Source organism: Cygnus olor, chromosome 1, assembly GCF_009769625.2.
Source record: "Cygnus olor isolate bCygOlo1 chromosome 1, bCygOlo1.pri.v2, whole genome shotgun sequence".
Lineage (NCBI taxonomy): Eukaryota > Metazoa > Chordata > Aves > Anseriformes > Anatidae > Cygnus > Cygnus olor.
The window spans coordinates 44728856-44755205 of NC_049169.1; the positions used below are offsets into that span (position 1 = coordinate 44728856).

A 26350-nucleotide genomic window follows, 5' to 3' on the forward strand; every position below is an offset into this window, starting at 1 on the left:
AGCTGGGTTGCGGATCAAGTCAAAGAGAACAATTTCCTACTCTTGCCTCTATTAAATCCTTGATGAATTGCTTCACTACTTTGTACCTTGCTTTCCCTAACTGCAAAGTGGGGATGCAGCTGTTTTTGTACCTCCTAGTGCCTTCTCCTGACACCCACAAAACATTCATAGCTAAAAGGTGCTATCCCAGCATGGCTACATATGAAGCAAAGCTACTTTCACACAATTACATAATCACAGGATGGTTGAGGTTGGAAGGGACCTCCAGAGATCATCTAGTCCAACCCCCCTGCTCAAGCAGGGTCACCTAGAGCATGTTACACAGGATCCCCCAGGTGGGTTTGAATATCTCCAAATAAGGAGACTCCACAACCTCTCTGGGCAGCCTATTCCAGTGGCTTTCCTACCTGCTGCCAGTTGAGGAAGCACCTCTGTACCACTCAATGGCTTGACAAAAAGGTAAGGCACTTTGTACTTGTGAAAAAGAAAAGCCCCTGTGCTTCTGTAAAAGCTCAGCTGAGCAACTTTTAAAACATTTTAAAGAAATACATCATCAGAGAGAAAGGTGGTGCTGGGGTGACAGACGGCAGATGGAGAAAGAGGGGAAAGAGAAATAAAGCAGTTAGCAAGATTTTCTGTCTCCACAGAGCAAAGAGAAGGTCAAAGCCCTACGAACCACCATCATGGTGACTATTCCTCTTTTCCTCTTCTTCATCTTCTTACCCTGCTGTAAATCCCAGGAGGACTTTCTGGACCAGTATCAGAAATGGGACTACAGAGAAGGCGGTAAGAGGTGGTGGTGGTTCAACCTGGGAGGCATTAGCTAACTCAGGGCTGAAGATTTGCCTATTTCCCCCTTGGAGTGGGACAAACACTGCTCACTCATGAGCTGTCTTTCTTGATTCCTGGGTAGCTGCTGAGATTTTTGGAGAGAAAAATGGTTTTAGAAATAATCAACTGGGGCATTCAGTGACAGCAGAAAACTCTGGCAACAGGAGGCAGAGAATTACATAGCAAGGGAGAGTTATCTGCTTTTTAGATTTTAGATTTTTAGAATTTAGATCCTCCTTATATTTGATATTTGGCAATGAATATTTCATTGCAACTCATCTGAGGTGAAGAGGAGGGGAATTAAACTAAGACCACTGGCTCATGTTTTCTTATTCTGTCAAATTTATTTTCCTCACTTTCATGGATGTCCTGCTAACCTAGCTGACAAGGTCAACATAGAAGGTGTTAACAGCATTACTCAAACACTTGAGAAATGGGGAAACAGCATCTTCTGGCAAATGAAACACACCCTGCTGAACAACCCAAACGCTTTACTGCCGGAGATCTCCAGGTAATTCCCTTCATCTGGAGGCGTGATTCAGTCCTGCCCTGGGTGTCCTTCTTCGAGCAGGATTCATCTTTAGCTTTCAGATTGGTCAACTGCAGGGAGATGAATCCCACTCTTGGTATCTGTTGTGCTAGCAGCTCTGAGCACCCTAGTAAACTGAATATACTGCTCACTATTTATTGGGAAATATTGCCAATTGCCATGATTGTATTGTAAGAATTACCCTGAAGAAAACTCAGGCTGTCCTCAACACCTCATTCCTGTGAGGTGTGAGAACAGACTGGAAAAAACGAATTGTGTTACAAATCCACACATGGATTTGGCCACAGGGTAGGGAGAAGAAGCTGAGCTGGCCTGTGATATTTTGATTTCAGTCTCTGTAACACCTAAGCAGTGGAAGCTATTCTCTAGTCCATCTCCTCACATTTCTCCCTTGGCATTACAGGAAGTATTTCCTATTGAACACACTCAAATGTTACTTTAATCTGACATTTCCAAAATCAGAGTGGAAAAGGCAGAGGAAGATAGAGAGAAGAAGGGAATATGGGGAACTACAAGAAACCTACTATCTCTTAAATCAGAATTGTTCCTAAAGCAAATAGTTCTCTTCCACAGCTCAGATTTCTCTTTAGAAAAAACAAAAACAAAAACAACAAACAAACAAACAAACAAAACAACACGACAACAAAAACAAACAAACAAAAACAACCACACACACACACAAAAATAATCTTTCCACAACTGCTGTGCATTGAGCCAGTTGAAAAGGAAAGGCTACAAGGATAAAATGACACTAATGAGAAGGTCACACAATATCAAATTAGGGTTTAAGGAGGATATGGTACATAGATTATATGCTGGTCTTTGTCATCAAGTAGATTTCTCCTCACCTGCTTGGGGGATGTTATTAGCACATAATTGATCACAACTTTCATACCCCCAGTGCAGAAATTTACCAGTGCCTAAGATTTTCAGGGCAGACATTAAGTCTTACATATTTGGAAATATCTGACTTAGTGACTCCTGAACTGTCATGCAGGGAGAGGTAATGAGACTATTCAGCCACATTTCTCCCACAGGACTTTGAAGTACGAGCTCGCTGGTAAGGACACAGGTTGGTCCACTTTAAGTGCTGAGGATTGGCAGCAGCCTGTGGGAATCACTGGCCCAGCCTCCATTTCTGGTTAACAGTGAGGCTGATTAATACTTATTAATATCATGTGAGATTGGAATGATGGTCAGAGCTTGGTAATACCCAAAGGGAGCCTGAGAGGAAGCCTTCCAAAGGAAGGGACAGGGCCACTCCCAGGCATGCCAGTGCATCAGTGCAGCCCTCACCTTGCTAAATCCTGTTGGAAAATTCAACTGTCCCCTCCTCAGCTCGGGGAGAGGCACAGCCTGCAGAAACTGGTGAGGGCGCTCTGCAATCACATCTGAACCGTGGCAGGCAGCAGCTTGCTCTTCATCGGGAAGTCCCCACAGGATTTCCTGCACATTGCTGCTCTCGACTGCTTAGCCCCACTGGTTCCAGCAAAGCAGGACGGTTTTCATCTCCTCCCTGAAAGCAGCAGGGCTGTGAAGTGCTTTTGGGAGCTCATAAATCATCTGTCAACCTGCACTGAGCCAGCTGTGCTTTGGCGGAAATGGAAAGAGCACATTGCACACACTGGTCCTGTAGTTCATGGTTTCCTGGGCTCAGAAAGGGGCATCTTACATAAGTGTTTTGTAAGCATCTTTTAGCAAACTGCTTCCAGCTCTTTCAGCTCTCTCCCCCCCCCCCCCCCCCCCCCCCCCCAAGAAACACAAGGCCTGGTAGCCTGGTAATTTATTTAGCATGCTCAGGAACAGCCCCCAAACTGACTTATTCTGAGTTATTCTTCTGTATTACTCTTCTGTAGTCTCCGCCCTGTGTCTGCGGCTGTGGACAATCTTGTGAGGGAAGTCCAGTCGATAAGGAAAAGGCTAGAAGAACTCAATGAACGTCTCAATGTCATCAGCAAAGCTGTCCTCCCCATCCGACTTAATGCTCTGCAGAGCCAAAGGCGTGGAAATACTCAGCTGCGGAGACTCCCAATGCACAGGAGAAGGCTGTATGCTCGCAGGAGACTTCAGAGGAGTTAATTCTCTACCAGAGAAAAAAAGGAAATCTTTATTATTTTTTTTTCACCTGCTTAAGCCTTTCCTGATAGGATGCTGCTAGACAGAATAAAGCAAAGCACATACAAGATGGCTTTGCTGAGGAGACCAGAACTTCTGCATTTTGTTGCTCTCTTTCAACCCTACATTGGTAGGTCAAATCTGACCCTGTTCTTCAATGAAAGCTGTTTTGTGTCCCACGCAAAATGAGTTGAGAAGCTCAGTCTACTTGAGTGTGAATACCTTTAGGCTATGCAGTCATTCTTTCTGCTTACCAGGGTAAGCTGTTTCTATAAAGATCAGTTGAATTTCTCTGTCCTATTTTCACAGCACTCTGTCAGAAACAGCTGGGGAATTCAATCTTCAAAAGTGCTGAATGCCGGATGAATGCAGGAAGATAGATCAGTGCTTTGTACTTCCAGCTGGGTGGGGAGGGGGAGAGGAAGCTGTGTTTTAAAATATGGCCTTAACCTATTCTCCACCAGTGCAAAGAGCGCCCAGTTCATGTGTTCAGAGAGTGGGTGGGGTTGGAGAAACTTGGTCTATGTATATTGTTTCAAGAGTGAAGACATATCAGATTCTAGGAACCAAATTTCAACATCTTCATTCTGCAGAGAGCTTTCTTTTAGCTACCTGAAGGTGTGCACTGAAAACCTTGTTATTCAACAGATATGTCCAGAACTTCCAACACTGTGAAAGACATCACAGTGACTTCTGCCAAGACCCTTGGAAAACAAGATGTTTTTCCAAAACTATTTAGATACCTAATAGCATAAATAGATGTCTACAAGGATTTTCCGAAATCGCTTAGGAGACAGTTTAGTTTCCAAAATCACAGGTAATTCAATTGGTGTCCGATAGGTAATTCAACTGGTGTCTAATTCACAGAGGATCTTCTCCACATGCAGACACAGACCTCCAGACATTTCCCCACATTCTTTAGCACAATTAAATTATATTAAAAAAAGAATAGCTACATACTACCAAGGTCTCAGGGAGTACACAGAATACCCTGCCTTCAGTTTGTCTTTGCCTGTCTGTGGCTTCTTGTCTTCCTGGTGACAAAAAATAGTCCAGAAATCAAGTTATGCACTGAATGGAGGATAGAGTGTGCTTGTTCTTCAGGTCTCTAAAGAGATTCTTACCCAGCACTGTAGCCAACTGCATACCTGAAATCTTTTGAAATGTAGATAGAAGAGTCAAATAGAAAATAACTATTTTTAAAGGTCTGAATGAAGCAATTTTAAAGGTCTGAATGAAGCAATTTATGAGAATAAAAATAAAGAATGAATTATGCCTAAATGGTTGTGGGTAAGGCTGGCATGAGAGCTGTTTTGCAAACAGTCTCCAGTCATAAATAGAGAGGATTTAAGGATTCCCAAGGCCTGAGTATATGGAAAGAAGTTCAGTGACATTACAGTAACTTTAAGAGGGAAGGGGAGAATCTAGCTTCATATGAAATCTTTCAAAATGAACCACAAGAATTAACTCAGTGAGCATTGTGGCTGGGATCTAGGAGATGAGTGGGGGAGTATGAGGAGTGTATGAAACAATCTGGTAAATATTTCCCGAGCGTAAATTCTGAATTCGGGTTTTCAGAAAATAACAAAACTCTAATTTGGTAAGTCTCTCCTTGGTTTTTGCTTAGGAATCTGAGACACTGTTTAACTAGAAAAGGAAAAAAATCAAGCCTGTAAAAAGGCTGTTTAAAAAAAAAAAAAAAAAGTCATGCTTTTGGCAAAGCTTTCCTCATAATTTCTAAGGAAATGTAGACTATTTTGATTCCAGAATATATTTTCCTTAATGACAGTGAATAACAGGAGAGAAAGGCCCCATCAACCTCCTCCTTGCTGCCCTGCATTCAGCGCTACGAGGCAGTGCTGGAGCACCAGCTGTACGCCTGCACCACTGCTGCTCCCTGCGCGGGCTGCTCTGCACACCTTGCCTGGGGCTGTAGGGACTACTGGCCATCTCGGCCTTTCTGGAGGAAAAGTACAACATAGATGTCAGCTTTCATTACCTGTTCACATTTCAGACACAAGCATCTCACCAGGCAACCTGAAGTTGTATAAAGTTGTATAAAATCCACCAAGGACAACATGAAACAGGACGATAAGACGTCTGGCCCAGGGAAGTCTCTCAGTCACAGGTGGCTGGAGGTGGGAGGCCAGGCCAGGCCACCACTGGCTTTGCCTTTTTACCCAAATGTCCACCAGCATCCCCTGTCGCAGACAGAAGACTGGGCACGATGGGACCCTCTGGTCTGACCCAGTCCATGTTTTCCTCCACTGATAGGTACAAATTGGTATTTTTGGCAAAACTCAGCCCAGCAGAGAAAGTCAGCATTCGGTCCAAAAGAAAACAAACAACCTGCAGCACGCAACGTCTGTTACAACCACAGCTTCTTGCGTAACAGCAAACACACCAAATTATAATGGTTAATAGATGACTAGATCTGCACCCGTGTCACCCCTAGTCACCCTGTCACTGCCGGTCTGAGCACAGCCGCTGGGCTCGGCTGGTCACTAACTGCTTTGTCGTTGTAGGAGGGTCCCTATCAAGGGGGAAGCGCCTTAACGCCACATCTCTTCTGTCACATTTTTTTTCTTTTTTGCTCCTTAGCAAAAGCCCTGGGGCTCCTCACCGGCACCCCTCTGCCCAGCTCCTGTCCTTCTGCACCCCACGGGCCACCACGGGGGGCTTCACCCACGTAGATCGAGCCAGGTGTAAGAAAGCAAAATCGACAACAAGAATTATAACAAACGCAGAGTTTTTGCAGTTTTGGGAGAGCTAGGCCTACCCCCCTCACCCCGTCCATGTCCCCCCCCACACTTTTGGCAGCCCTTGGGTCCCCTTTAGCCACTTTCCCCGACCATTTCCCCTCCTCTCCCCGCCCCGCTCCGCCCCGCCGCGGCCCGCGGCCGCTCCCTGCCGGCCGTGCTGCGCTGCGCTGCGCTGCGCTGCGGGGGGACCGGGCCGGGCCGTGTCGGCGACATGCTGGGCATGATCAAGAACTCCCTGCTGAGCACGGTGGAGGCATGGCCCCACCGGGTGCTGAGGAGGGGGGAGAAGGTAGGGGGCGGCCCGGCTGGGTGGCGCGGGGGTCCCACGGGAGGGGAGGCAGCGCGGAGGGAGGCTGCCCCCCCGGCTTGTGCCCCGGCTTCTTCCCCTTCGCCTTCGTCTTCGTCCGCACCGGCTCCTGACCCTCGGCCTTCCCTCAGGAGCAGCTCAGCTACGAGGAGAGGGCGTGCGAAGGTGGGCAGTTTGCTGCCGTGGAGGTGGAGGGCAAACCCTTCGACGAAGCCTCGAAGGAAGGGGTGCTGAAGCTCCTCAAGTACGTCGGAGGAAGCAACGACAAGGGTGAGAGGCCGGGCGGCGTGTTCAAGCAGGAATGTGTTACCTTGCAGCTGGGATAATGCAAGGACAGGCACATGAGGATCTGTCACGGCGCTCAGGGTGCACGGTAGCTGATGAAATCCAGGGTAGCTGGGGCGCTTCGGTTCTGTGATCACGCCTGCGAAGTCTGCCCTTGTAGGCAGGGAGATAACTTTTATGACCTTGAATTTTTATCGTGTGGCCTGGTTATTTTTATTCATGAAAGGGTAATGAACAATGAGCGTGCCTTTTAATGGTACTTCGCAGTGTTTTATAATGGTGCTTCCAGGTGATTGCCTCTAGTTCTCAACTTACTAAAGTATGTGAATCAATAATAATCCGTAACAGGCTGAGAAGACCACTGAGTAGATCTGAGGCATCTCATACCCTTCTCAGGCATGTGGTAGAGGGAGTTATGTAGTCTATATGGGAATAGGAGGTGGATAGAGAAGAAAAGGGCATTTACAGCCCTACAGTTTCAGAAAGGTGATCACTGTTGCTGTAGGAGAAAGGGTACCTTCTGCAACATGGCACGGAGACAGGTATGGTATCGAAGTGCACAAATAAATGAGAAAGATGTCCTGATCTCAGCCCATTCTGTGCGTGATCAAGAACTCCCTGCTGATCACAACAGAGGCATGGCCCCACCGGAAAGTTGCAGGTTCACTACTGCTGAAAGAAGAGGGAAGAAAAATGTTCTTGCATGCCATGTACTTCTGGGAAGTAATGAGCAGAAAAGAGGTATGCTATTCCTGGACTTGGGGAGCATATGGACAGTCCTGTTGAAAGCCAGACCAGCTGTGAGTTTTGGGCCACTGGAACTCGTAGGACATGTGGAAGCATTCGGAAGGGTTTGGGAGAAAGCTTCTATCACCCAGTATTGGCTACGGCCTCACCACCATAGATGATAAAGATTTAAATACTCGTGTATTTAAATACTCATATATAAATGTGTCACTGCACAAGAACTGTAGGTCCTGTTGTGTTAGAGGTGATGTGTCAGAAGAGAGTGTGGCATGAGCTATAAAGTTGAGAGCCACAAAAACAAAACCAGTCGTGAAAAACCATCCAGAAGTCAGTCACCTGAGGCCCTTACCTCCCAGGCTCCCCATGTAGTTAGTGGGAAGAGAGGTTTGGCTCAAGCAAAAGCCTGAAGGTTGTTCTGCATGCCTCAGAGTACCCTACTCTCTCAACTGGCTGTGCAAGGAGATCATGGTGAGGAGCCTTCCTAAAGCAAAATTAGCATTTACGAATCCCCTGTTAATGCTTTGAGTTCCTGAGAACCTAGGCTTCTGTAGTAATTTCTGTGTGTCTCTTTCAGGGGTTGGAATGGGCATGACTGCTCCTGTCTCCATCACTGCCTTTCCTGCTGAAGATGGATCCTTACAGCAGAAAGTGAAGGTCTATCTTCGAATCCCAAATCAGTTTCAAGCGAGTCCTCCTTGTCCTAGCGATGAAAGCATTAAGATTGAAGAGAGACAAGGGATGACCATTTATTCCACGTAAGGAACACATCCTGGGATTCCCAGTCCCAAGTGCTCAGGTCTCTGGGGTGCTCTGAAGGGCAGTGGTGTTTTTTACCAGGTGACTTGCTGGACAGGGTGTGCATGTGGTAGAAGGAGATGGCAGGGTCTTTCTAGACTGTGAAGGCAGGTGCTTTATGTCATTTCTTGTCATGATTCATGGTGCACAGATTTGGAATATGGATTATTTTTTTTAACTGGTAAAACAAGTGCAGGGGTTAGCCCTGAAAGGCTCTTTGTTTCACCTGAGGAGGTGAAGAGCCAGGGAGGGTGAATATGAAGGGACTGAGTCATTCCTAATCTCTGAAAACCATTGTTTTCCCCATTTTCTGGGATCAAGATGGTTCTTAGTCATCAAGGATGTCCCTTGGTGTGGTTCACATCAAATTATAGGAGTCAGATGAAGCCTAAATGTCAGAACCCATCATGGAGACAAGTGGCCATTGCATTGCTTCAAATCAACTTTGAATGGCTTTTGCTGTTGACTGAGTTAAGCTGGACTCAAGCCAGCATCACAGTAGTGATAAGCTCTTTATCCCATTTTTAACCCCTTGAATGTTCCCCTGCCTCTTTGCTTGAACTATTTTGGCTGACTGAACTGTCCTGGGCTGCTGTCTCCTCCCATGCCTGTGACTGCTGCCTGGCCTTTGCTGTGGGTGTGGGCTGCTTCTGTGGCAACAGGCTGTTTTGTCTCAAACCTTGGCACTAAAGCAGGGCTGCTAGGTGCAGGCTGATGTGGAAACAATTTCTGTTTGTGGGAGATAAACATAAAACAGACCAATTCCAGCCCACCCCTTTAAAATAGCATTGTGGGCTGTAATTGCTAACATTTCTGTTCCCCGCCTCCCTTTTTCCTTGGGCTAGCTAGAGTTTGGCTTCCCTTCATGATCTTGCTTCCAGCAGACGGTTGTTCACGCCCCAGTGAACATGGCTGTTGACAGCATTGGTGGAAGGACTGTGGGCTGAGCAGACTTGGAGATAACCTTGCTCTCTGGGAAGCTGTTCCTCTGATATGGCATTCATTCCAAGGGCAGGGCCATTCTGATGACTGATATACACGGGTCCGTTTGGGGTCTGTCAGTGGCTGTCAGTACCCTGGCTGTGTGACTTTGAGACTATTGATCTGTTGCAGACAGAGTGTGCTGGTTCTCAAAGAATGGTGCCTACGCAAGTGCATGCTGGTGGGACCTGGACCAAAATGAGTGGCTAAATATATTGTAGCTGTGCATTGTTCTCCTTCTCTTCCGTGCTGTGTTATTCCAGTGCTGCTCAGTACTTCTCCATGTTTGGCTTCTTTGCAGGCAGTTTGGTGGCTACGCCAAAGAGGTGGACTATGTAAACTATGCTGCCAAGCTGAAGTCTGCTCTGGGAAGTGAAGCTACGTACCGCAAGGATTTCTACTTCTGCAATGGTTACGACCCCCCTATGAAGCCTTATGGACGACGCAATGAGGTCTGGTTTGTGAAAGAGTGAGCATCTGGATCCCGGTGGTACTGCCTTGCACTAATAGCTTCCCCACACCACGTCCCTCTTCTCGTCAAAATAAACTAACAATTTGGCAGAGGCAGAAAAACATAATCCCCTCCCTCTATACCTGTGCATTGCTCTTTTAAGGACTAACCATTTTAGAAGAACACTGCATAACCCCCCCGATGATCGTGCTCCTTCGTTCGAGACTGAGTCCTCAACCACACAGACTCTCACGATCTCTCAGCAGCTTGCTTTTATCTCCCTCATGCTCCCAGAGCTCAATGCTGAGACAGCTGAAGTACTTAATTACCAAGACTGGTGCCTGACAGGAGTCACGTCCAAGTGCTGGCAGACTATTAGTCTTACCTGAGGCAGGCAGGGGAACATGACGAGAGTGCATACAGGGACTTTTTTATCTTCTTGAGCTTGCTGCAGCTGTAAGATTCTGCTTTTATCTGTGCCATTTGAAAGGCGGTGTAAAGGGACATGAGCTATTGCTACGAAAACAACACAGTGAAAATAGGCATCCTTTACATTTTCCAGTGTGTGCAGGAAAGCACCATTTCTGTCATCTGACCAAGAAAAGTTACTTGAGGGAAGATTTCTGTTTGCAGCTGTCCCTTCTGTCTAAGGTGGGACATTTTGGGTTCTGTTTTGTCCTGATCTCAACCAGCAGCTGGACAATGTGACACAGAGACCCCAAGATCATTTCATCACCTTCCTATTACTTGTGTGTAATGTTTCTTTAAAACTAGCCTACACAAGGACCAAATTTGAAATGCAGGTGGTAATCTAATTGAATTAGAAAAATACAAACTGTGAAAAAAGCGGGTACCTATTACTTGCAATCTGAGGGTGCATTTGAAGAACAGTGAGCATCTAGTGGAACTGCTGTGGGTGCAGATCTTTATAAAACCTCTCCTTAAATGTTGTGAGTTTCAGAAAGGCTTCTCTGAGCAGCTGTCTTTAAAGAAAGAGGAAAGTCTGGTTCTTGAAAACTGGGATTTACACCAAATAATAAGTAGCCTTTCTGAAACTTCAAATACAATAGTAAGGGTGGGTCTTGTTTTAGGAACACTGTCAGTGTTTAATTGGCAGGCATCAAACCAACTTTTTAGCTGTCAGCTCTCTGCCAGGCAGGAAGCAGAATGCCTGTAATGGAGACACACACACACTGTGCTACAGTGGGTACTTGTATAATTCCTTAACTCCACTAAAAGAGATGCACTCCTCTGATGCTAAAGTGCCTCAAAGGTCAGGTGCTTTCCAAAAGCCATTTTCCTCCTAGAGCTGAGAGATTGTTCTGATGGAGTCCTGGGTTCTGACCAGTTGAGCTCTTTGACCTGTGCCTTCTTTTTGAGAACAAATCTTAGCAGTAATAGGAGAAAGCCTGAAGTTCTGATGTTTTTTTCTTTTCTCTTTTGCTGAGCCATATAAGAACTTTGCTGTGGACCTCACGACAGAGTTTCAGTTCCTCGTGTGCAAGAACTGCTAGCCAGGATGGGTAAAAAGCAGATGAGCAGTTAATTTTCAAAAAAAAAAAAAAATCAAGGGAAAAGTTATTCACCATGGTTAGTGATTGCAGCACAGAGGAAGAGAAATCGAAAGGAAATCAAGGATATGGTAGGTTATGAAGGCTCCTTAAAGGAGCAAAGGCCCTTCTAAGGCCATCCCCTGTGCAAAAGGTACCTGTTCGTGTCACATATTATTTTTGCCTGCATGGGTGAGGAATGGAGGGGTGTACTGCTGCACAGTTTATGCATTCCTGGGTTGATTTTGGAAGTCACATGTAGACTGACTGTGGATACAGACCTTTCTGGGTACTGACAATGAATGTACTGCAGTGATCAAAATCCTGACATTTTTTAAAATTTCTCTTGTGAAATCTCAGATGTTAGGAAGACCAGTAATAAACCTGGTATGAACAGAGCTGCACATCTCAACAGCATGGTATAGAAGGAAGCTGTTTTTTCTGTAATATGCATACACTATCTGAACAGAGAGCAAGCATGTCTTACCCAATAGTGAGAGTAGCCAGGTCTGTAGGCTCTGCCTGTGCAGTCCTGCTCCTGGCCTTTTACATGCAGTAAACAGGGTACAGTTTCATAAACAGTGTTACTGATATCAAAAGCTTATGCAAATTCAATTGCCTTTTCTATAAAAGCAAAGATGCCTGTGTTCTGTCTGCATTTTCTAGAGTTTTACATAAATATAATAATACTGTGAATTACAGTTTTTGTGCTGATCATTGACTTTGTGAGCTCAGTGGGAGTTGTTGATTTGGAAGACTTTGGGTTGCCAGTTTGGGCTACTAATCACGTCACAGTATCTGTATGTAGTCATAATGCTTTTTCCAATAAATTGCTATGTTGGGTATCTTGGTGTGGCCTTGCATTATCTGACTGTATGAAGTGGGAGCTGATGGAGTAATCTCTCTTTTCTTTTTCTTTTCTTTTTTTTTTCATTGGTTTTAACCACCTAAAGGCTTTGACTGATTTATTTGTGTTAATGTAGGAACTTGGAGAACTCACCTAAGGAAAACTGTGTTCACTTCTATGTTCCAAGGGCTGGGATTCATAGTGTTCAGGCAAATATTCGTGACTGTGCTTTTCAACATGCACTTCTATTCAAAAATGTTAGACATACTGTCACATGAAGGTCCAGCCTGCTTCCAGTGATGGACAGTACAGGAAACCTGAGGCAGAATACAGGATCAATGCAACTCTGTACTGATAATCCCTCTAAATATTCCCCTGGTCTCTAGGGGAATACACTCTCCACAGTGTGGCTCAGGGCATTTTGTTACTGTGTGTAGTAGACCCAGATAGACTTTTTCCCATGCTTTTGTGCGGTTGCATTTTGGGCAAGCTTACTGTTGGTGGCATCCTTCCATCCTTTGGCAAGGAGCTCCTTGCATGTGGAAGGGCAGAAATACTCTTGATGAGGTTTCCAGCAGGTTGGCTCTCTGCTCTGGGCAGCAGGGCCAGCCAGCTTTTGGATATGTCTCCATCATTGGGTGGATGCTCCATTGCCATTAGAGGTGGTCTGGTAACCTCATTTTGCTGGGGCCAGGAGTGTAACCAAGCCAGAGGAACGCTCTGGTTTTTTGACCCAAGACCAACATGGATGTACAAATACAGGGCAGGGGAAATCAAAAGGCTTGCTCCAGCGCTTCAGTGCAATGGGGGGCTGCTTGGTGCTGGAGGTGAGCACAGCGAGGGCCACGTCTCTGCCCGTGCTCCTCTCCTGCAGCTCTTGGCATCCCTGTGGCAGCCGGTGCTGCTTCCTGGGGGGGATGCAGGCAGCCGAGGTCAGGCTGGGGGTTATCTCTGCCTGCCAGGAACAGGTGAGACAGCGCTGATAATTAGCTGATAGCTGTAATGCTTCTCCTTGTCAGTGGTGCCAGCGCTCAGCCCCACACTCAGAGTGCTCTCCTGCCCTCCCCCTCAAATGAGTGGTGGTAAATGAGGCCCTCAATGGGTGGATGAGGCGTGTGAGCAGAGCCCTGCGTGGCACGGAGCAGTGCTGTGATGGCAATGGGGACAGCCACAGGTCAGGACAGCTGAGCATGGGCAGGCTCAATCTCTCATGAACCTCCAAAACATATATATCGATATATACGTATGTGTGTGCACGTGTATTACTACATGGATACGGTCATGTATACCTATATAGGTCATGTACAAGTAGGGGCCTCCAGACCTGATGCTTGCAGCTATTAGTCAGCTTCTGCTGTCGCAGAAGAACTTGCCAATGCAAACACAGCCACAGGGCAAACATTTGCAGACCAAGGCTTTAAGTCTGCTAGGATCAGAGCTTTGTTAGCTTCAGAAAGAGATACTTTCTTTTGTAGGCACATGCCTAAATATATCTAACACTGCATTAAGAAGACGACAGCCTTGATAAAAGAGCTAATTGGTTAAGTTGTCCATATAAATCCTGGCAGGCTTACAATTCCCTAGCCACTTTGAGGGGATGGTTGATTTATGATGAATGGAGAAGTAACATCATTGTTCCTCCATTTTCATCAATCACCATGGCAAAGGGTGCATGAGCAGCTATTGTGCTTGCGGTAGCAAATTTTCAGCTTTGCGAGGCTGCCCAAAGGCAAGGGGACAAGGGAAGAAGATGGTGGCTCCTAGCTCGCATCATCCCTCTTGCTGTAATTACAATACTACCTCTTTTATAATAGCACTCTGAGCAGTGGCTCTCCTCTCTGACAGCATTTCAGCCACACTGAGCTAAAAAAGAAATGCGTCTCTTAACAGGACCATAAGGAGCTTTGGATGTATAACGTCTCTATAAAATTGCTTGGCAACTTGATTTATGTGAGCAGGATCAGTGATAAAAGTGACTTCTCTGACAGTAATGGATGAAACACTTCCAGTCTAGCTGCTCTGTCTCTGCTCGGTGCCTATGCCAGCAGCAGGCTGGTTTTGTCAGCTCATTCATAATCTCTCTGCTTTGCTCTCAGTTTGCTCTCTTGTTGCACAAGACAGGTTTTGGCCATGGTGGATCCCTTTTTGCTAGTCCTCTGTGGGAGCTGCTGCAGAATATGGGTCAGTGCAAATGCTGCTTGATTTCTAGAGCAGCGTTTGTCTGAGTCCACACCCAGGTGAGAGTTGGGTGCATGCTGCTCCCCTGACCCTCGTTCCTGCCCACCCTTCAGTTTCTGTGGGGAGAAACTTGAGTGAATGGGGTGGAAGGAGGCACACTCTTCTTAGACTAAGTGCGGAGTTTGGCTGATCAGTGGCCCTAGGTCCTGGGGGAGCTTCAGGCATACCTTTCATGCTATCCAGATGACTGGGTTCAGGAACCTGAATTTTAGGTGGCGGTTTTTCAAAAGTACAAATGGAAGTGGAACATCCCAGAAACAGCATCCTGAAAGAAACCACTGGGATTTAGGTGCTTCAGCATCCTTGAGGACTTATATTCTCATGCGTATGGATCAACTCAGTGCCATGCACCGAGCATGTGATTCAGCGCAGTGTCTCCTGTTGTACATCCCCTGCAGCCTGGCCTGCCGTCTGGACTTAAAAATGCAGTGGCCCTTCTAATTCTCCAGGATCCTACGAGCTGATGCAGCTGGACATCTTAGGCTGCAAACCCCTCACCAACCCCACTTACTTTGTGTGACCAAGACCCAAGAGAGAGAGGTGCAGAAAAGCAGTTCCTTGGCCATGCGCTGCAGCGCCCTGACCCTGCATCATGGCTCAGGTGTCAGGATGGTGTTGGGAGTGTGACATTGGCAGTGTGGGCTGCTGCCTATGTTGGAACAGCAGAGCCCAGTCCCACTCTGTGTGGGCAGCTGCACCACCCTGTCCATGTCTGAACCTGGAAGCTCAGTGGGTTTGAGCCTCATCCGTGCCTGGAGCACTGGAGGGGTGCTTGGTCTGCGTGAGGTGTGTGGTGGGGAGGTGCCTTCCATACATACTTCTGTTATCCCAAGGGAAAACAGAGAAGCATTGCCATGGCTACTATTCTCCCTTGAGTATTTTTCCAGAGCTTTCCAAACCAGTCTTTTTTTTTTTTTTTTTTTAATATCCCTAATGTTTAATTTAAGGTCTTTCTTAATTGGAGTCTGAAGAACTAATTGCAGTGTCTTCTGCTATTAGACAAAGAGTTCAGTCACCTTCCCACACGACCGATGAAGTACAAGACTAACAGAATTAAATGTTGCTCTTAGTATGAGAGGAGAGGATCTGAAATTTGACATGCATCATACTCAAACAAATGAGACAAATGAAACCTTTTACCCAAAGCGAAGTACCGAAATAAAAGGTAGTGTACGGCATGACAATTTTGGACACACTTTTCTGCTGGCAGATCTTTCTAGCTGTTTAATCACTGACTGTAGATGTTTCTCAATTCTCTTTATGAGTCATCTTTGCAAGGGAACATCTTTCCAAACCATCATGTACTGGCTCATTGAAATGTCTTCCATGAACTGTAGTATTATTTAGCAAGGGTACCCAGAAGAGGATGGTAGTTGGGATTAGTTACTGCACTGGTGTTTATTTGGGGTAATTGAGTTCTTGTAAATCCACATCTTTCATTCTCCAGTACCTTGCTTCTACCTGCACAGTGGTACTTGTGCATGGGAAACCCAGGAGGAGCAGAAATCCTTTGAAGATGTAGGAGAGCGAGAGTTGTGCTGTCTCAGGGGGAGGATGGTGTGAGGCTGGGCTGGATGGACACAGCACCTTGGTTGCCCCATAACTCGTGTCTCTACCCCCTCCAGATAGGGTTTATGCTGTGATGGGTGCAGCACACCCTGCCTTGTGTAGGCCTGTCTCCTCCCTTCATTCTGGGGAACGAAGATCTCCCTGGAAATCCCCAAAACAACTCTGCTCCTGCTGTGTTGCCATCTGCTTTGTGCAAGACTTTGGTACACGCCTTTGTGGAGAGCCATGCTCTTCCTGCCCCAGGGAGGGGAAAAGCAGCAACCATGATTTTATGAGATACTGTGTCTTGGGAATCTGGCCTGAAACACCCTCCGGCTGGAAACCCAACCAGCCGATTTCAAAATGACGAGGGCCGTCCTGTGGATTTAGGAATGTGAATGGGGAAACAGGCCTATATAACTGGAAAATGCAGTTATGGTTTCAGGCATATGGAGCATCCAGGGGTGGTTTTGTTCTTCCCAGGTGTATTTTTTTGCTCTGATGGCGCATGGCCCTCTACCTCCAAACCTTGCCTTCAGGGTAGGCAGTGCCCTTTTCCCCCTTCACTCCTTGTGGCCCACTCCAGGCACAGGTGGTTTTGACTTTTTAACAGTTGCACAGGAGTTGTGTCTGAGATCTGCCTGGATCCAGGAATGAAGCCCAGATCTTGAACCAGGGGAGTCATCTGGCTGAAGACAGCTCTCCACAGAGTTGGTTTTTAACCAGGGGCACGAGTTCATTTATATACATTGCAATGGTGCTGTGTCTGGAAAAGAACAAGAGAGAGTAATGCAAGTGTTTTGTTGTTGTTGTTGTTTTGTTTTGTTTTGTTTTTAATATATATATATATATTTTTTTTTTTCTGTAGTATATGAGTTAGGTTTTGGCTTTAAAAATTTTGTTTGTTTTGAATGGAAGCCCAGAATGCACAGAATGTAGCAAAATTGCATACACACAAACAGGGATTTTTGTTTCACCTTTCAAGTTACTCCTGCTCATGATGGTAAGGCAATAGCATTTGAAAAGGCTATGGATGTTTTTCCTTTCCCTGGAAAGAAATATCTGAAAATAATAATCCTGAAGGAACAGTGGAAGCAGCTGCTTTCAGATTACTTTACTGAAAGCCACAAGATGCAACCAGGCACACCAAGGAGGTGGGGAGCTGCCACCCACCAGAGGGTCTCCTTGAGACTGCAGCTGCTTGTCCTGGGAGATGCAGCGACGGGGAGGAATGGGGTCTCTCCTGACAGTCCTCATATGGAGGCAAACACAATTGCTTTCCAAAATCCTGCAATCAACAAATCCATTTATCATAAATAGCCGATGCACAGCCTACTGTTATGACAAACTCTTCTGGAACAAATCCAGCACCAGAATTATGATGAGCTAAAAATGATGTCTATTCCCATGGCTATAGACAGAGAGCTGCTACTCAGCAACAAATGTAACACCAAGTGCCGTAAAAATAGCCCCTCTGGAATAATTCAATGCTGGGGAGTTGTCATTTCAGAGGGGTAAAAATGGATCCGTTTTGTCACAAAATATGCATAATATGTATTCACAGTCTTATAAATAGCGTTTATAAAATTATGTGTGTAATTTTATCTTAAATTGATGCTGAGCAAACAGACAAAACAATCAACAAGAACTTAGCCCACAACTTTTGTTCTAGGGAGAAATCTTGGTTCCTTGTAACACCTTAGATAACTTCAACACTTTTGTCTTAGAAATGCAGATGTCAAAAGTGACCTTTCCTTCTCCCTGTCCCTCCTTTCTTTCTTTAGCACAGTTTTAGTAAAAAAAAAAAAAAAAATATCTTGGTGTCCCAGATTTTGCAAGTGGAGTCAAATGTGATGGAAATTCAGTTGCTGAAATGGGGCTCTAAGCCAGAGTTGGGGTCAGTAGCTGTGATATAGCCTGAATTGGCTCTAAAAGGAGCATTTGGGATGGTGCTCTTTGGATTCCTCTATCAGTACTCTCCTTCCTGATCCAGGTCATTCATCTCACTGCCTGTGCAGCACTGATGTAGGGACAAAGCACTGGCACTGGTGGGTAAAGTAGGTGAGGAGAGGTACAAGTCTGACTCCATGGAGGCTGCTCAGCATCTTTCCTTTCCAACACGTTGGCTTTGCTGAAAGGCAGCAGATGCAAGTGTAAAGGCTTCCCTGCTGCCCTGCCCCAGGCTTTCCTTCCTGCCGTCTCCCCTCAGAGCCCTGCTGAGGGTCCTTCTTAACTCTAAAGGTGGTCGCATCACATAGTGGTCAAAGCCCTAGGGAGGAGAAGGAGTTGGGAGTGGGGAAGAAGACGTGCAGGGAAAAAAATACTGGAACAGTGGAGCCATAGTGCAGCAGATCTCAGTGTGCCACCTCATAGGAGAGGGTGATGATTTTATTTGAAAACAAACCTGGCTTCATTCGTTCACTCTCTCATATCTGTATAGATATGAAAGATATATTTGTACATATCATAAGCAGCTGGATGCCAGTATCTAAGTGGCAGTCTACTCTGGGAGAGATGGCCACAGCTGTCACCAGTGGGACAACGTCTGCCGGTGGGGTTGCCATCAGTGTTGCTGAGGAGCAGCAAAGCCCTAAGAGCAGAGCAGTTGTCCCCTGTTGGTAATTGATCGCCTCTGCAGCCTTTCAGAGCCTGGAAGAAGCAGGAGGCACATACCTGCCTGCAGTCTCCCTCCTCCAGCTCCGTGCCAGATGGCCATAGGGACCTTCAGGCCATAGGGTAACTGCAGGGTGGGGATCTGGGCGCACACATCAGGGGTGTCACCCCCCCATGACACCGTGCCTCAGAGCTGTGTTTGTGGTTGTGGCATCTCCTGATACAGTGCCCGAGTAGGTGCAGTTATTCTGTGCTGACCAGGAGGGATAGGGCAGTTTAAAAGCAAGATGCAGTGACTGAGAGAGGAGAATAAAATGGGCTCCCCAGAACAATGCAACTGCACAAGACGGCAGCTTTGCTAAACTTGGAAATCATTTAAATTGTAATGCTTTTCTTTAGAAATCAGCATTAAAAAGCACCTCTAATGAAATGTGATGTTTTTCTTTGAAAAAAAAATCTTAGAATTCTACATTAAAAAAAAAAAAAGATTTTCAGCTTTTTCATATGAATCCACAAAATTCAATAAATATTTTCTGGGGAAAATGACATCCCTCTTACCATTTTACTGAAATTGTCAAGTGGTTGCCAGGACAACTTTCCAATAGCACTGGGGTTCACATTTCTGCTTCTTGAAGGGTCACGAAGGTCTTGGTCAGAGAAATCATGGAATAGACAAAAATGTCAGAACAGTGCTTTAATGTTTTCCCACCTCTTGCTAAATCAAGAAATATTGCCTGCTAATGTGATAAAAAGGCGTGAGGCTAGCAGGGGATTTATGCCCTCCTGGAGACATGGTGTGCTAGCTCTCCTCCAAGTTCTCTCATGCTATTTCCATGGCAACTCCATATAATGATAACTCCCACTGATTTTCTTCTTTTATCTGTTATTTTGGTCCCAGATAGTGACGGAGCTGAGGAATACATTTCTTTCACACCATTTGATGCCCATCACCAGCCTAAAGTAAATAATGTCCTCATTCTTCAGACCTTTAGGAAGTGCAGTTAGTTCACAGCACTTTGGGGAATTCACCTGCAGAGCTGAACAGAGCTGAGGCAGGAAAATCAGTGCTACAGATGCTCAGAGGAAGCTGCTAAGGGTGAACGCTCACTGTCAGCACAAGGTGACAGGAGCACATCCTGCTCCTGCCCTTCTCCTCCCCTTGGCTGGGATAACAGCTGGAGGAGAGGTAGAAGGTCACTGTGCAATGGGGGAATGCATGACCTGTGTGCAAGGAGATGCTTCTCTCCTGCCCACGGAGAGGAGGCACCCATGGAGGTACTGCCACCCCCTTCCTCGCCCCCGCTCTCTGCTCATGATCACAGAGACGATCCAGCTCACGAGGCAAGGGGCAGGAGCTTCTCCCAGGCAGAGCTGCAGCCAGAGAGACCCTTGACCAAGTGCCTCCAACCCGTGACTTCCTCCCTCTTACGAAATCCCTGCAGCAAGCTGCTGCTGCTGGGTGATTTTACATAGCAGAAGTGGCAGGCAGGCAGCTTGTTCAGGAAAAACCTGGGCTTGCTTCATTAGGACAGGACAGGGCAAATTGTCAGGACTGGTCAGAGAGTCCACTGGGAGCCTGAGTCCAGCTGCTAGCATGGGCTGAGCCCAGCTTCTGTGCTTGGGCCAGTCAGTGCCAGTGTCCCCTGGCCTGCCTTCCTTGCTTCATGCCGTGAGAGCACACAGGTATCTTGGCTTTCTTCATTTCTTCACATGGAGATTTCCTCTCAAGCAAGTGCTCAGTGCCAGCTGAAAGAGCGTCCTCCTTCAGGAGGGAAGCTTAAACCCCACCGATCCATTTGGTGGTGGTGCCCCTCCTGAGTAAGGCTGCTGCACCAGAGAAGAGCTGTCCTACTCCGACCAGCCCTCTGCCCTGCAAACCAGCAAGAGCTTGGCTGGGGCTGTTTTAGCAGCGAGGCTGATCATGCAAGAAGTGATTCGGTTCTCTGCATGTAAGGAGCCACCGGTGTGTGCATGGGAGGATGTGTGGCTGCAGGAGCTGGTGTGGATCAGCTCCTGGCTCCCCTGCAGCCGCCCCTGAGCCGAGGCAGGGACTGCAGGCACACGTGTTTCCCTACACACCATCTCCACTGCGTGAGAGGAAAGAGGGCTCCATGCCCTGAGTCTGCGCCTGGAGCAGCCTGGGTTTGAATCTCTTCTCCGAGTGTTAGACAGCACCCTGGGTGTGAAGGCCAACAGCCACCTAGGCACGGTGACAATGTGACCTTCACCCTGTGCCCTGAGTGAAGCAAATTGCATTTCCCCATCATGCAGGCAAGCCAGAAGGATAAGCACGTGGAAGGTCCCATGTAGGAACCTTGGCAATTCAACAGACACACCAAACACACAATAGGAGCATTACTAAATGCCAAATCTGAGGTCACCAGTACAAACTCAAGTCCAGTGCCTTGTCCACATGTATTACGATGATCCCATCAATCACAAACAGCTCCTTATTCCCCACGGCAGAACAGGGGGTGAAGTCACAGGGTTAAAGACAGTGGCACATCTTTGCTAAAAGGGAGGCCACGAGGATGCATTTCCAAACTCCCTGTATAAAATTTTAACAACATACACGCATATTTATTTCCTAGGATGTTGCTAAGACACATATACCCATAAAAATGATTCTTTCCAGCCATACACACACAGATGCCTCTAACATGAGAACTAAAGCCAAAGAAACTTTTGTCAGTGATTTTAACATCAAGTATTTAACTTTTTTTGTCCCAGATTCTCACTTCAAATACATCATGATGCTTCTATTAATTTCAGTGTGAGCATTTGTATGCACGGCTGGAGATGGAGCAAGCCTCAAAAGCTGATTACATTTGAAGAGTGCACTGTGAAAGAGAAATCAGGAGAGACACTACCAAGCATTTCATCTCTTTGGGTTCCTGTGAAGGAGCATATAGCTTCTTTTAGCGTTAACACATTTGTTCAATGTAGAGAAATTTACTTCCACTTTTAGAATTTGCCACCAGACAATAAAGGCAAATGTTATTCAAAAAAAGACAAGGTGTATAATGAAACTTGCAGAGAGGCCCTTCCTCTGTCCCACCCCTCTTGTCTCCAGGATTTGGAAAAAAAAAATCACTTGTAGCTTGAATCAGGGTCAGACACGCTGGTAAATCTTTAGGACTCCTGTTGGACGAAAAATGTGGTGGCCACAAGATCCGAAGCGCTGATCTTGCACGAACTCACTCTAATACTGTGAATTGGTTACAAAATGTTTAGTGATCCATCGTCCTGGCTAACTCAGCAGACACGGGCGTGTGTCTGTGCTGGCTGGACATGCCCCTGCCTGGCTCCAGCAGGTGGCAGAGCAGGAGCCTGATATTGCACCAAAACGGAGGTGGTTCTAGGTTTCAGGTCCTCACGTGGGACAGGTTTCACCTGTCTTCCAGGGAACTCACCAAAGCGCAGCAGGAGCAGGGTGGCAGGGAAGGCATCGCCAGCGCTGCGGTGCTGCAAGAGCAGCAGGCCCCAGGCCATTTGGCATGGCATGATAAGAACCCACAGTCCTTCCAGCAGCCTAGCAGCCACCCGTGCCTCACAGAACCTGCTGTCCGAGCAATACAAGCTGGAGGAGATGCTCCCCACTACCACCCCAAAGTCAGGCTCCTCCATGTGTGATGTGGGGCAGGCTGTGCGATGTGCTCAGCCGCTGCATTTCGCCCCCCCGAGAGTCGTGCACGCTCCCAGAGGGCCTCAGAGGGAAGGGGAGGTGCTGTGCTTTTCTTACAGAGAGCTCACACCAAGCTTGGCTGTGGTGCAGCCACGAGGTGCTCAGCAATCGAAGCATGCCCCCAGTTCTGGCTGTGGTTCTTCCCCAATAGACTCTGCCTTTTCTGGCCAAATTCTTGCCTTTCAGAGCCATCTCTTGGGCCCAAAGCCGTGTGGCCCAGATTGGAAGCACACTAAAAGCCAAACAGATGCTTGTTTATATTAAAGTCATGTGTCTTCTGCATGCCTGTTACAAACAGATTCTGGGGCTGGGGCTGCCAAGGCAGGCCCAGATGCAGAGCTGGCCTTTCCCTGCTCTGTGCTGTGCAGCAGAGGATGCGCAAGGAGTGGTAAGGCAATCTCCTCAAGCAAACCTTCCAGATTGTGGTTAGAGCTGCTTTCCAGCCCAGATTTCCTCTTTCTGTGGACAGTGACAGCAAAAAGCTGCTTTTGATGCAGCTTGAGACTACTCTGAAACAGATGCAATCTCATATGGCTGAGCATACCTTGGCCCGCCAGACTCTCTTCTCACAAACCAATAGCTTACCATGCTGCCAGAAACTCCCAGGTAGATCTGTCATACTGGAACATTTGCATGCTTTCCTCTGCTCCCTAGACCACTCAGAGAGACAGATAGATGGGTTGATAGACTTTTCAACCCTTTTCCCTTTGAACAAGCACACACATCCTTGCAGAAGTCACTACATCTTCTTTTGAGGTGACCTGCATTTAAAAGTTGGGCATTTAATCCTGGCTCTGCCAAGGTGTCATCTGACAGAAAACATTTGCCATCTGACACCCAAAATATTGGACATAGCAAGGGGAACCAGAGCACATCCTTGCCATATAGTGGTGATGTTGGTTGCGGGGCACGGGGAGAAGTGACACGGACAGCGTGTGTTATCTACCAACAGCACCTTGCAACGTTATCCACCTCCTGCCTCTCTGTGTAACAAAACTGTCCTGCACACATCGCTGCCATCTGTCACCAGCTCTGCTGCTGGGGACCTCCTCTCCTGCTGACCCACACAGGCAGAAGTTAGCAGCCTCCATCTGAGAGGCTGCATGGCATGGGGAGTGGAGCTGGTGAGCCAGAACCTGCCTGGACACCCAGCCTGCTGGCAGCGTGTCCTCCCACACACTCGCTGCTCTGTCCCAGTGGCTGTCCATCTCCCACGGCCTCATGAAGCACCATGAGTTTGTGCCCTAGGCTTTGGGGAATGACCTATGGGGAATGGCCTCCTTGCCACAGACACCTCACCAGAGCTGGGCAGGAGGCTCCCCAGGCAGTCGTTTCTCCCTGGCAGCTGCAGTGCAGTCAGTTAGGAAGAGGCTGGTTGAAATCAGACCAAACTGTGCCCAAAATAAAATGAGCTCAGAGAAGCTTTTTGTATTGCTGTGTAAAACAAGCTGAGTGGCACAGTGGAAAAGCTTCCCCTTTAGGATGGATATATATTTTTTTCTTATTGGAACATGCTGAGTCAAAGAAATGAAGTCATTTCATGAGAGCAAAATTGCAAAGTTTATCGAAGTTCAAAGAAAGACTGATTTATTTTATTTTGCTTTTTTATTTTATTTTATTTTGTTTTATTTTATGTTATTGTTATTTTAATTTAATTTAATTTAATTTAATTTAATTTAATTTAATTTAATTTATTTTCTTTTATTTATTTTCTTTTTCTTTTTCTTTTTCTTTTTCTTTTTCTTTTTCTTTTTCTTTTTCTTTTTCTTTTTCTTTTTCTTTTTCTTTTTCTTATTTTATTTTATTATTATTTTTTCAAGCAGGACTCCAGCCTGTTGGCTCTGCTATGACCCCCCCCCGGAGGTAGAGCCCCCCCAGCCCCGCAGCCCCCCACCGGGGCCCGCTCCCGGGGCCGCGCCGCGCTCCGCGGAGCAACGGCTCCGCCCAGCGGCCGCCTGCGGGACCGGCCGCGGGACCCGGCGGGCGCTGAGAGCATCCTGCCCCCCGTGCACCCCACAGCACCCTCGGCACCAAGGTCAGCCAGGGGCAGGAGCTGCGGTGGGGTCTGCCTGGGCAGGCAGGCGGTGAAATGAAGGAAACAGCAGACACCGCTGTGTGTTGGAGGCAAGGTGTTCTCTTTTTCACTCCTGAGTATTCCATTAGAGAACAAGATGCCCGTTTTGGAAGACACAACCTTTGCTTTCTCCTCAAATACACCTGTTACTGGTTTAATGGGAGAAACTCCTCAGCCAGGTGGAGCCCCAGATGATGCAGGAGAGGCACTTGGCCCCTCCACACAAGGCCAGCCTGGCCAACTCAGATTGCAGCTCCTGCCGGCACTTCAAAAAAAAAACTTTTGCAGGAAACAGCGCTCCTTGTAGCTAGTGTGGTGCTCCACTTGTCACCATAGTGAAGGCAAAGCAAACACCACTTTCCCTCGAAAGGTTGGCCAGGAGACACACACAGCAATGTTGACTTTAAGGGAGGACGAGGATCCCATGTAGGACAGAGCTTGGTTCAGAAGGCTGAGTGTGCCGCAGGCAGGGAGAAGGGACAGGGCCATATGGGGAACCAGGACTCCTGGAGCGGGGCAGAGACCCCTCTCTCCCCAGGGGAGAGTTCCCATGGTTGTGTGGCAGAAGAAGGGCATAGATCCACTGAGGGCAGCTGGTCACCAGCATCTCACTAACCCCAGCCTGGGCAGAGTGACGCTGACCAGCTGGTACCCAAGGGCTGTGCTTGTTGAGGCTGAGGGCACCTCTGCTCTGCCTCCAGAGCCCCCAGGAAGCTGCAAAACATCAGCAGGGGCCCTTGGGCTTCCTTCTACAGTGCCGCCCACCAGGAGAGGTGCCTGCAGCCCTTGGCTCACGAGTAGCCTTGGTTGCTGTTTCTGGCTCCTGTACACATGCCTTAGAGATGAAACCTCAGGACTGCATCATCACTCCTATTTATAGCCACACAAGTTCCTCCAGGGCAAAGGGATTAACTGGTTCTGGGGAAAATGAATCTGAAGAAGGCATTGCCCAGCATTGTGTGCTCACGGCAGTGTAGGCTGAGCACATACCAGGCTGCATGAGTAAGGGTGAAGTCAGCAAGGTGAGGGAATTGGTTCTTCCCCTTTGCGTAGCACTTGCGAGGCTGTATCTGTAGTACTGTGCCCAGTTTTGGCCTCTCACTGCAGCAGAGAGATTGATCAAGCTGAGTAAGTCTGTCAGGGGGACCACTGAGACATCACAGGCTGGCTGAAGGCAACACCAGGAGGAGAGACTGGGGGAGCTCAGCCTCAGAGAAGAAAGGCAAAGGGCATCCTGCTGCTGTTGGCTATTTAGCAGATGGGGGCTGTAGAGAAGATGGGAGCAGACTTTCTTAGAGGTTCACAGTGAAAGGACAAGGGGTGACAGATACAAGCTCCAACAAGTGAAATTCTGCTTAGAAACAAGAAAAAAAAGTCCCAATGAGTGATCAAATCTCCATCCTTGGAGATATTCAGAGCTTACCTAGACAAGGCCCTGACACCCTGGTCTAGCTCTGAAGTAAGCCCCGCTTCGGAGCTGGACTGGACCCCTCCAGAGGTCCCATCTGACCCAACTGTCTGTGTGACTCGGCATTTCTGCTCAGATGCAGAGAAGAGCTGGGAACGAGGAAGAGCCTCAGAGCCACCAGCTCCCTGCTAGCGTGGGAGCTGGTTCTTTCAAGGGAGCTTGGGGCAGAATAAAACAAGAGGCATCCAATGCGTGACCCACACACTGCCAGCTTTTAGAGCTCGTGTTTGCCTTTCTGGCATTGCAAAAACAGTCCCTCCCTAGGGGTTGTGCGTGTCACTGGGGACCGGACACCCCCCCGTGCTGGGGACAGTCACCTCTGGCAGAGGAGCACCACCACATTGGGCCAACAGTTGCCACATCTGAGGTGTGTCCCCAGGATTTGGCTACCCGTGGATCAGAGCTGACTGAAGAGAACTTCACCCTGCCAGTCCCCCTCCAGCCCCCGTGAGTCATGCACAGCCTGAGTCACCTGGTGACACCCCTGAGTGTCCCATACCGAA

At 47.4% G+C, this 26350-nt stretch overlaps 1 protein-coding gene across 1 annotated transcript; it reads left to right on the forward strand.

The window, feature by feature from the left end:
- Positions 1–6382: 6382 nt before the first annotated feature.
- HEBP1 (heme binding protein 1) lies at positions 6383–12219 on the forward strand. The gene is made up of 4 exons (XM_040555355.1): positions 6383–6547; positions 6697–6835; positions 8172–8352; positions 9675–12219. Exons 1-4 carry the CDS (start codon positions 6470–6472, stop codon positions 9844–9846), a joined length of 570 nt encoding a protein of 189 aa, XP_040411289.1. The 5' UTR covers positions 6383–6469; the 3' UTR covers positions 9847–12219.
- The last annotated feature ends 14131 nt before the right edge of the window (positions 12220–26350 follow it).

Excerpts from the sequence above, each read along its gene's own strand:
- HEBP1 (XM_040555355.1), top strand. The coding sequence starts at position 6,470 with ATGCTGGGCATGATCAAGAACTCCCTGCTGAGCACGGTGGAGGCATGG. Across the intron at positions 6,836-8,171 it reads CGGAGGAAGCAACGACAAGG|GGGTTGGAATGGGCATGACT; the intron begins GTGAGAGGCCGG and ends TGTCTCTTTCAG. Across the intron at positions 8,353-9,674 it reads GGGATGACCATTTATTCCAC|GCAGTTTGGTGGCTACGCCA; the intron begins GTAAGGAACACA and ends GCTTCTTTGCAG.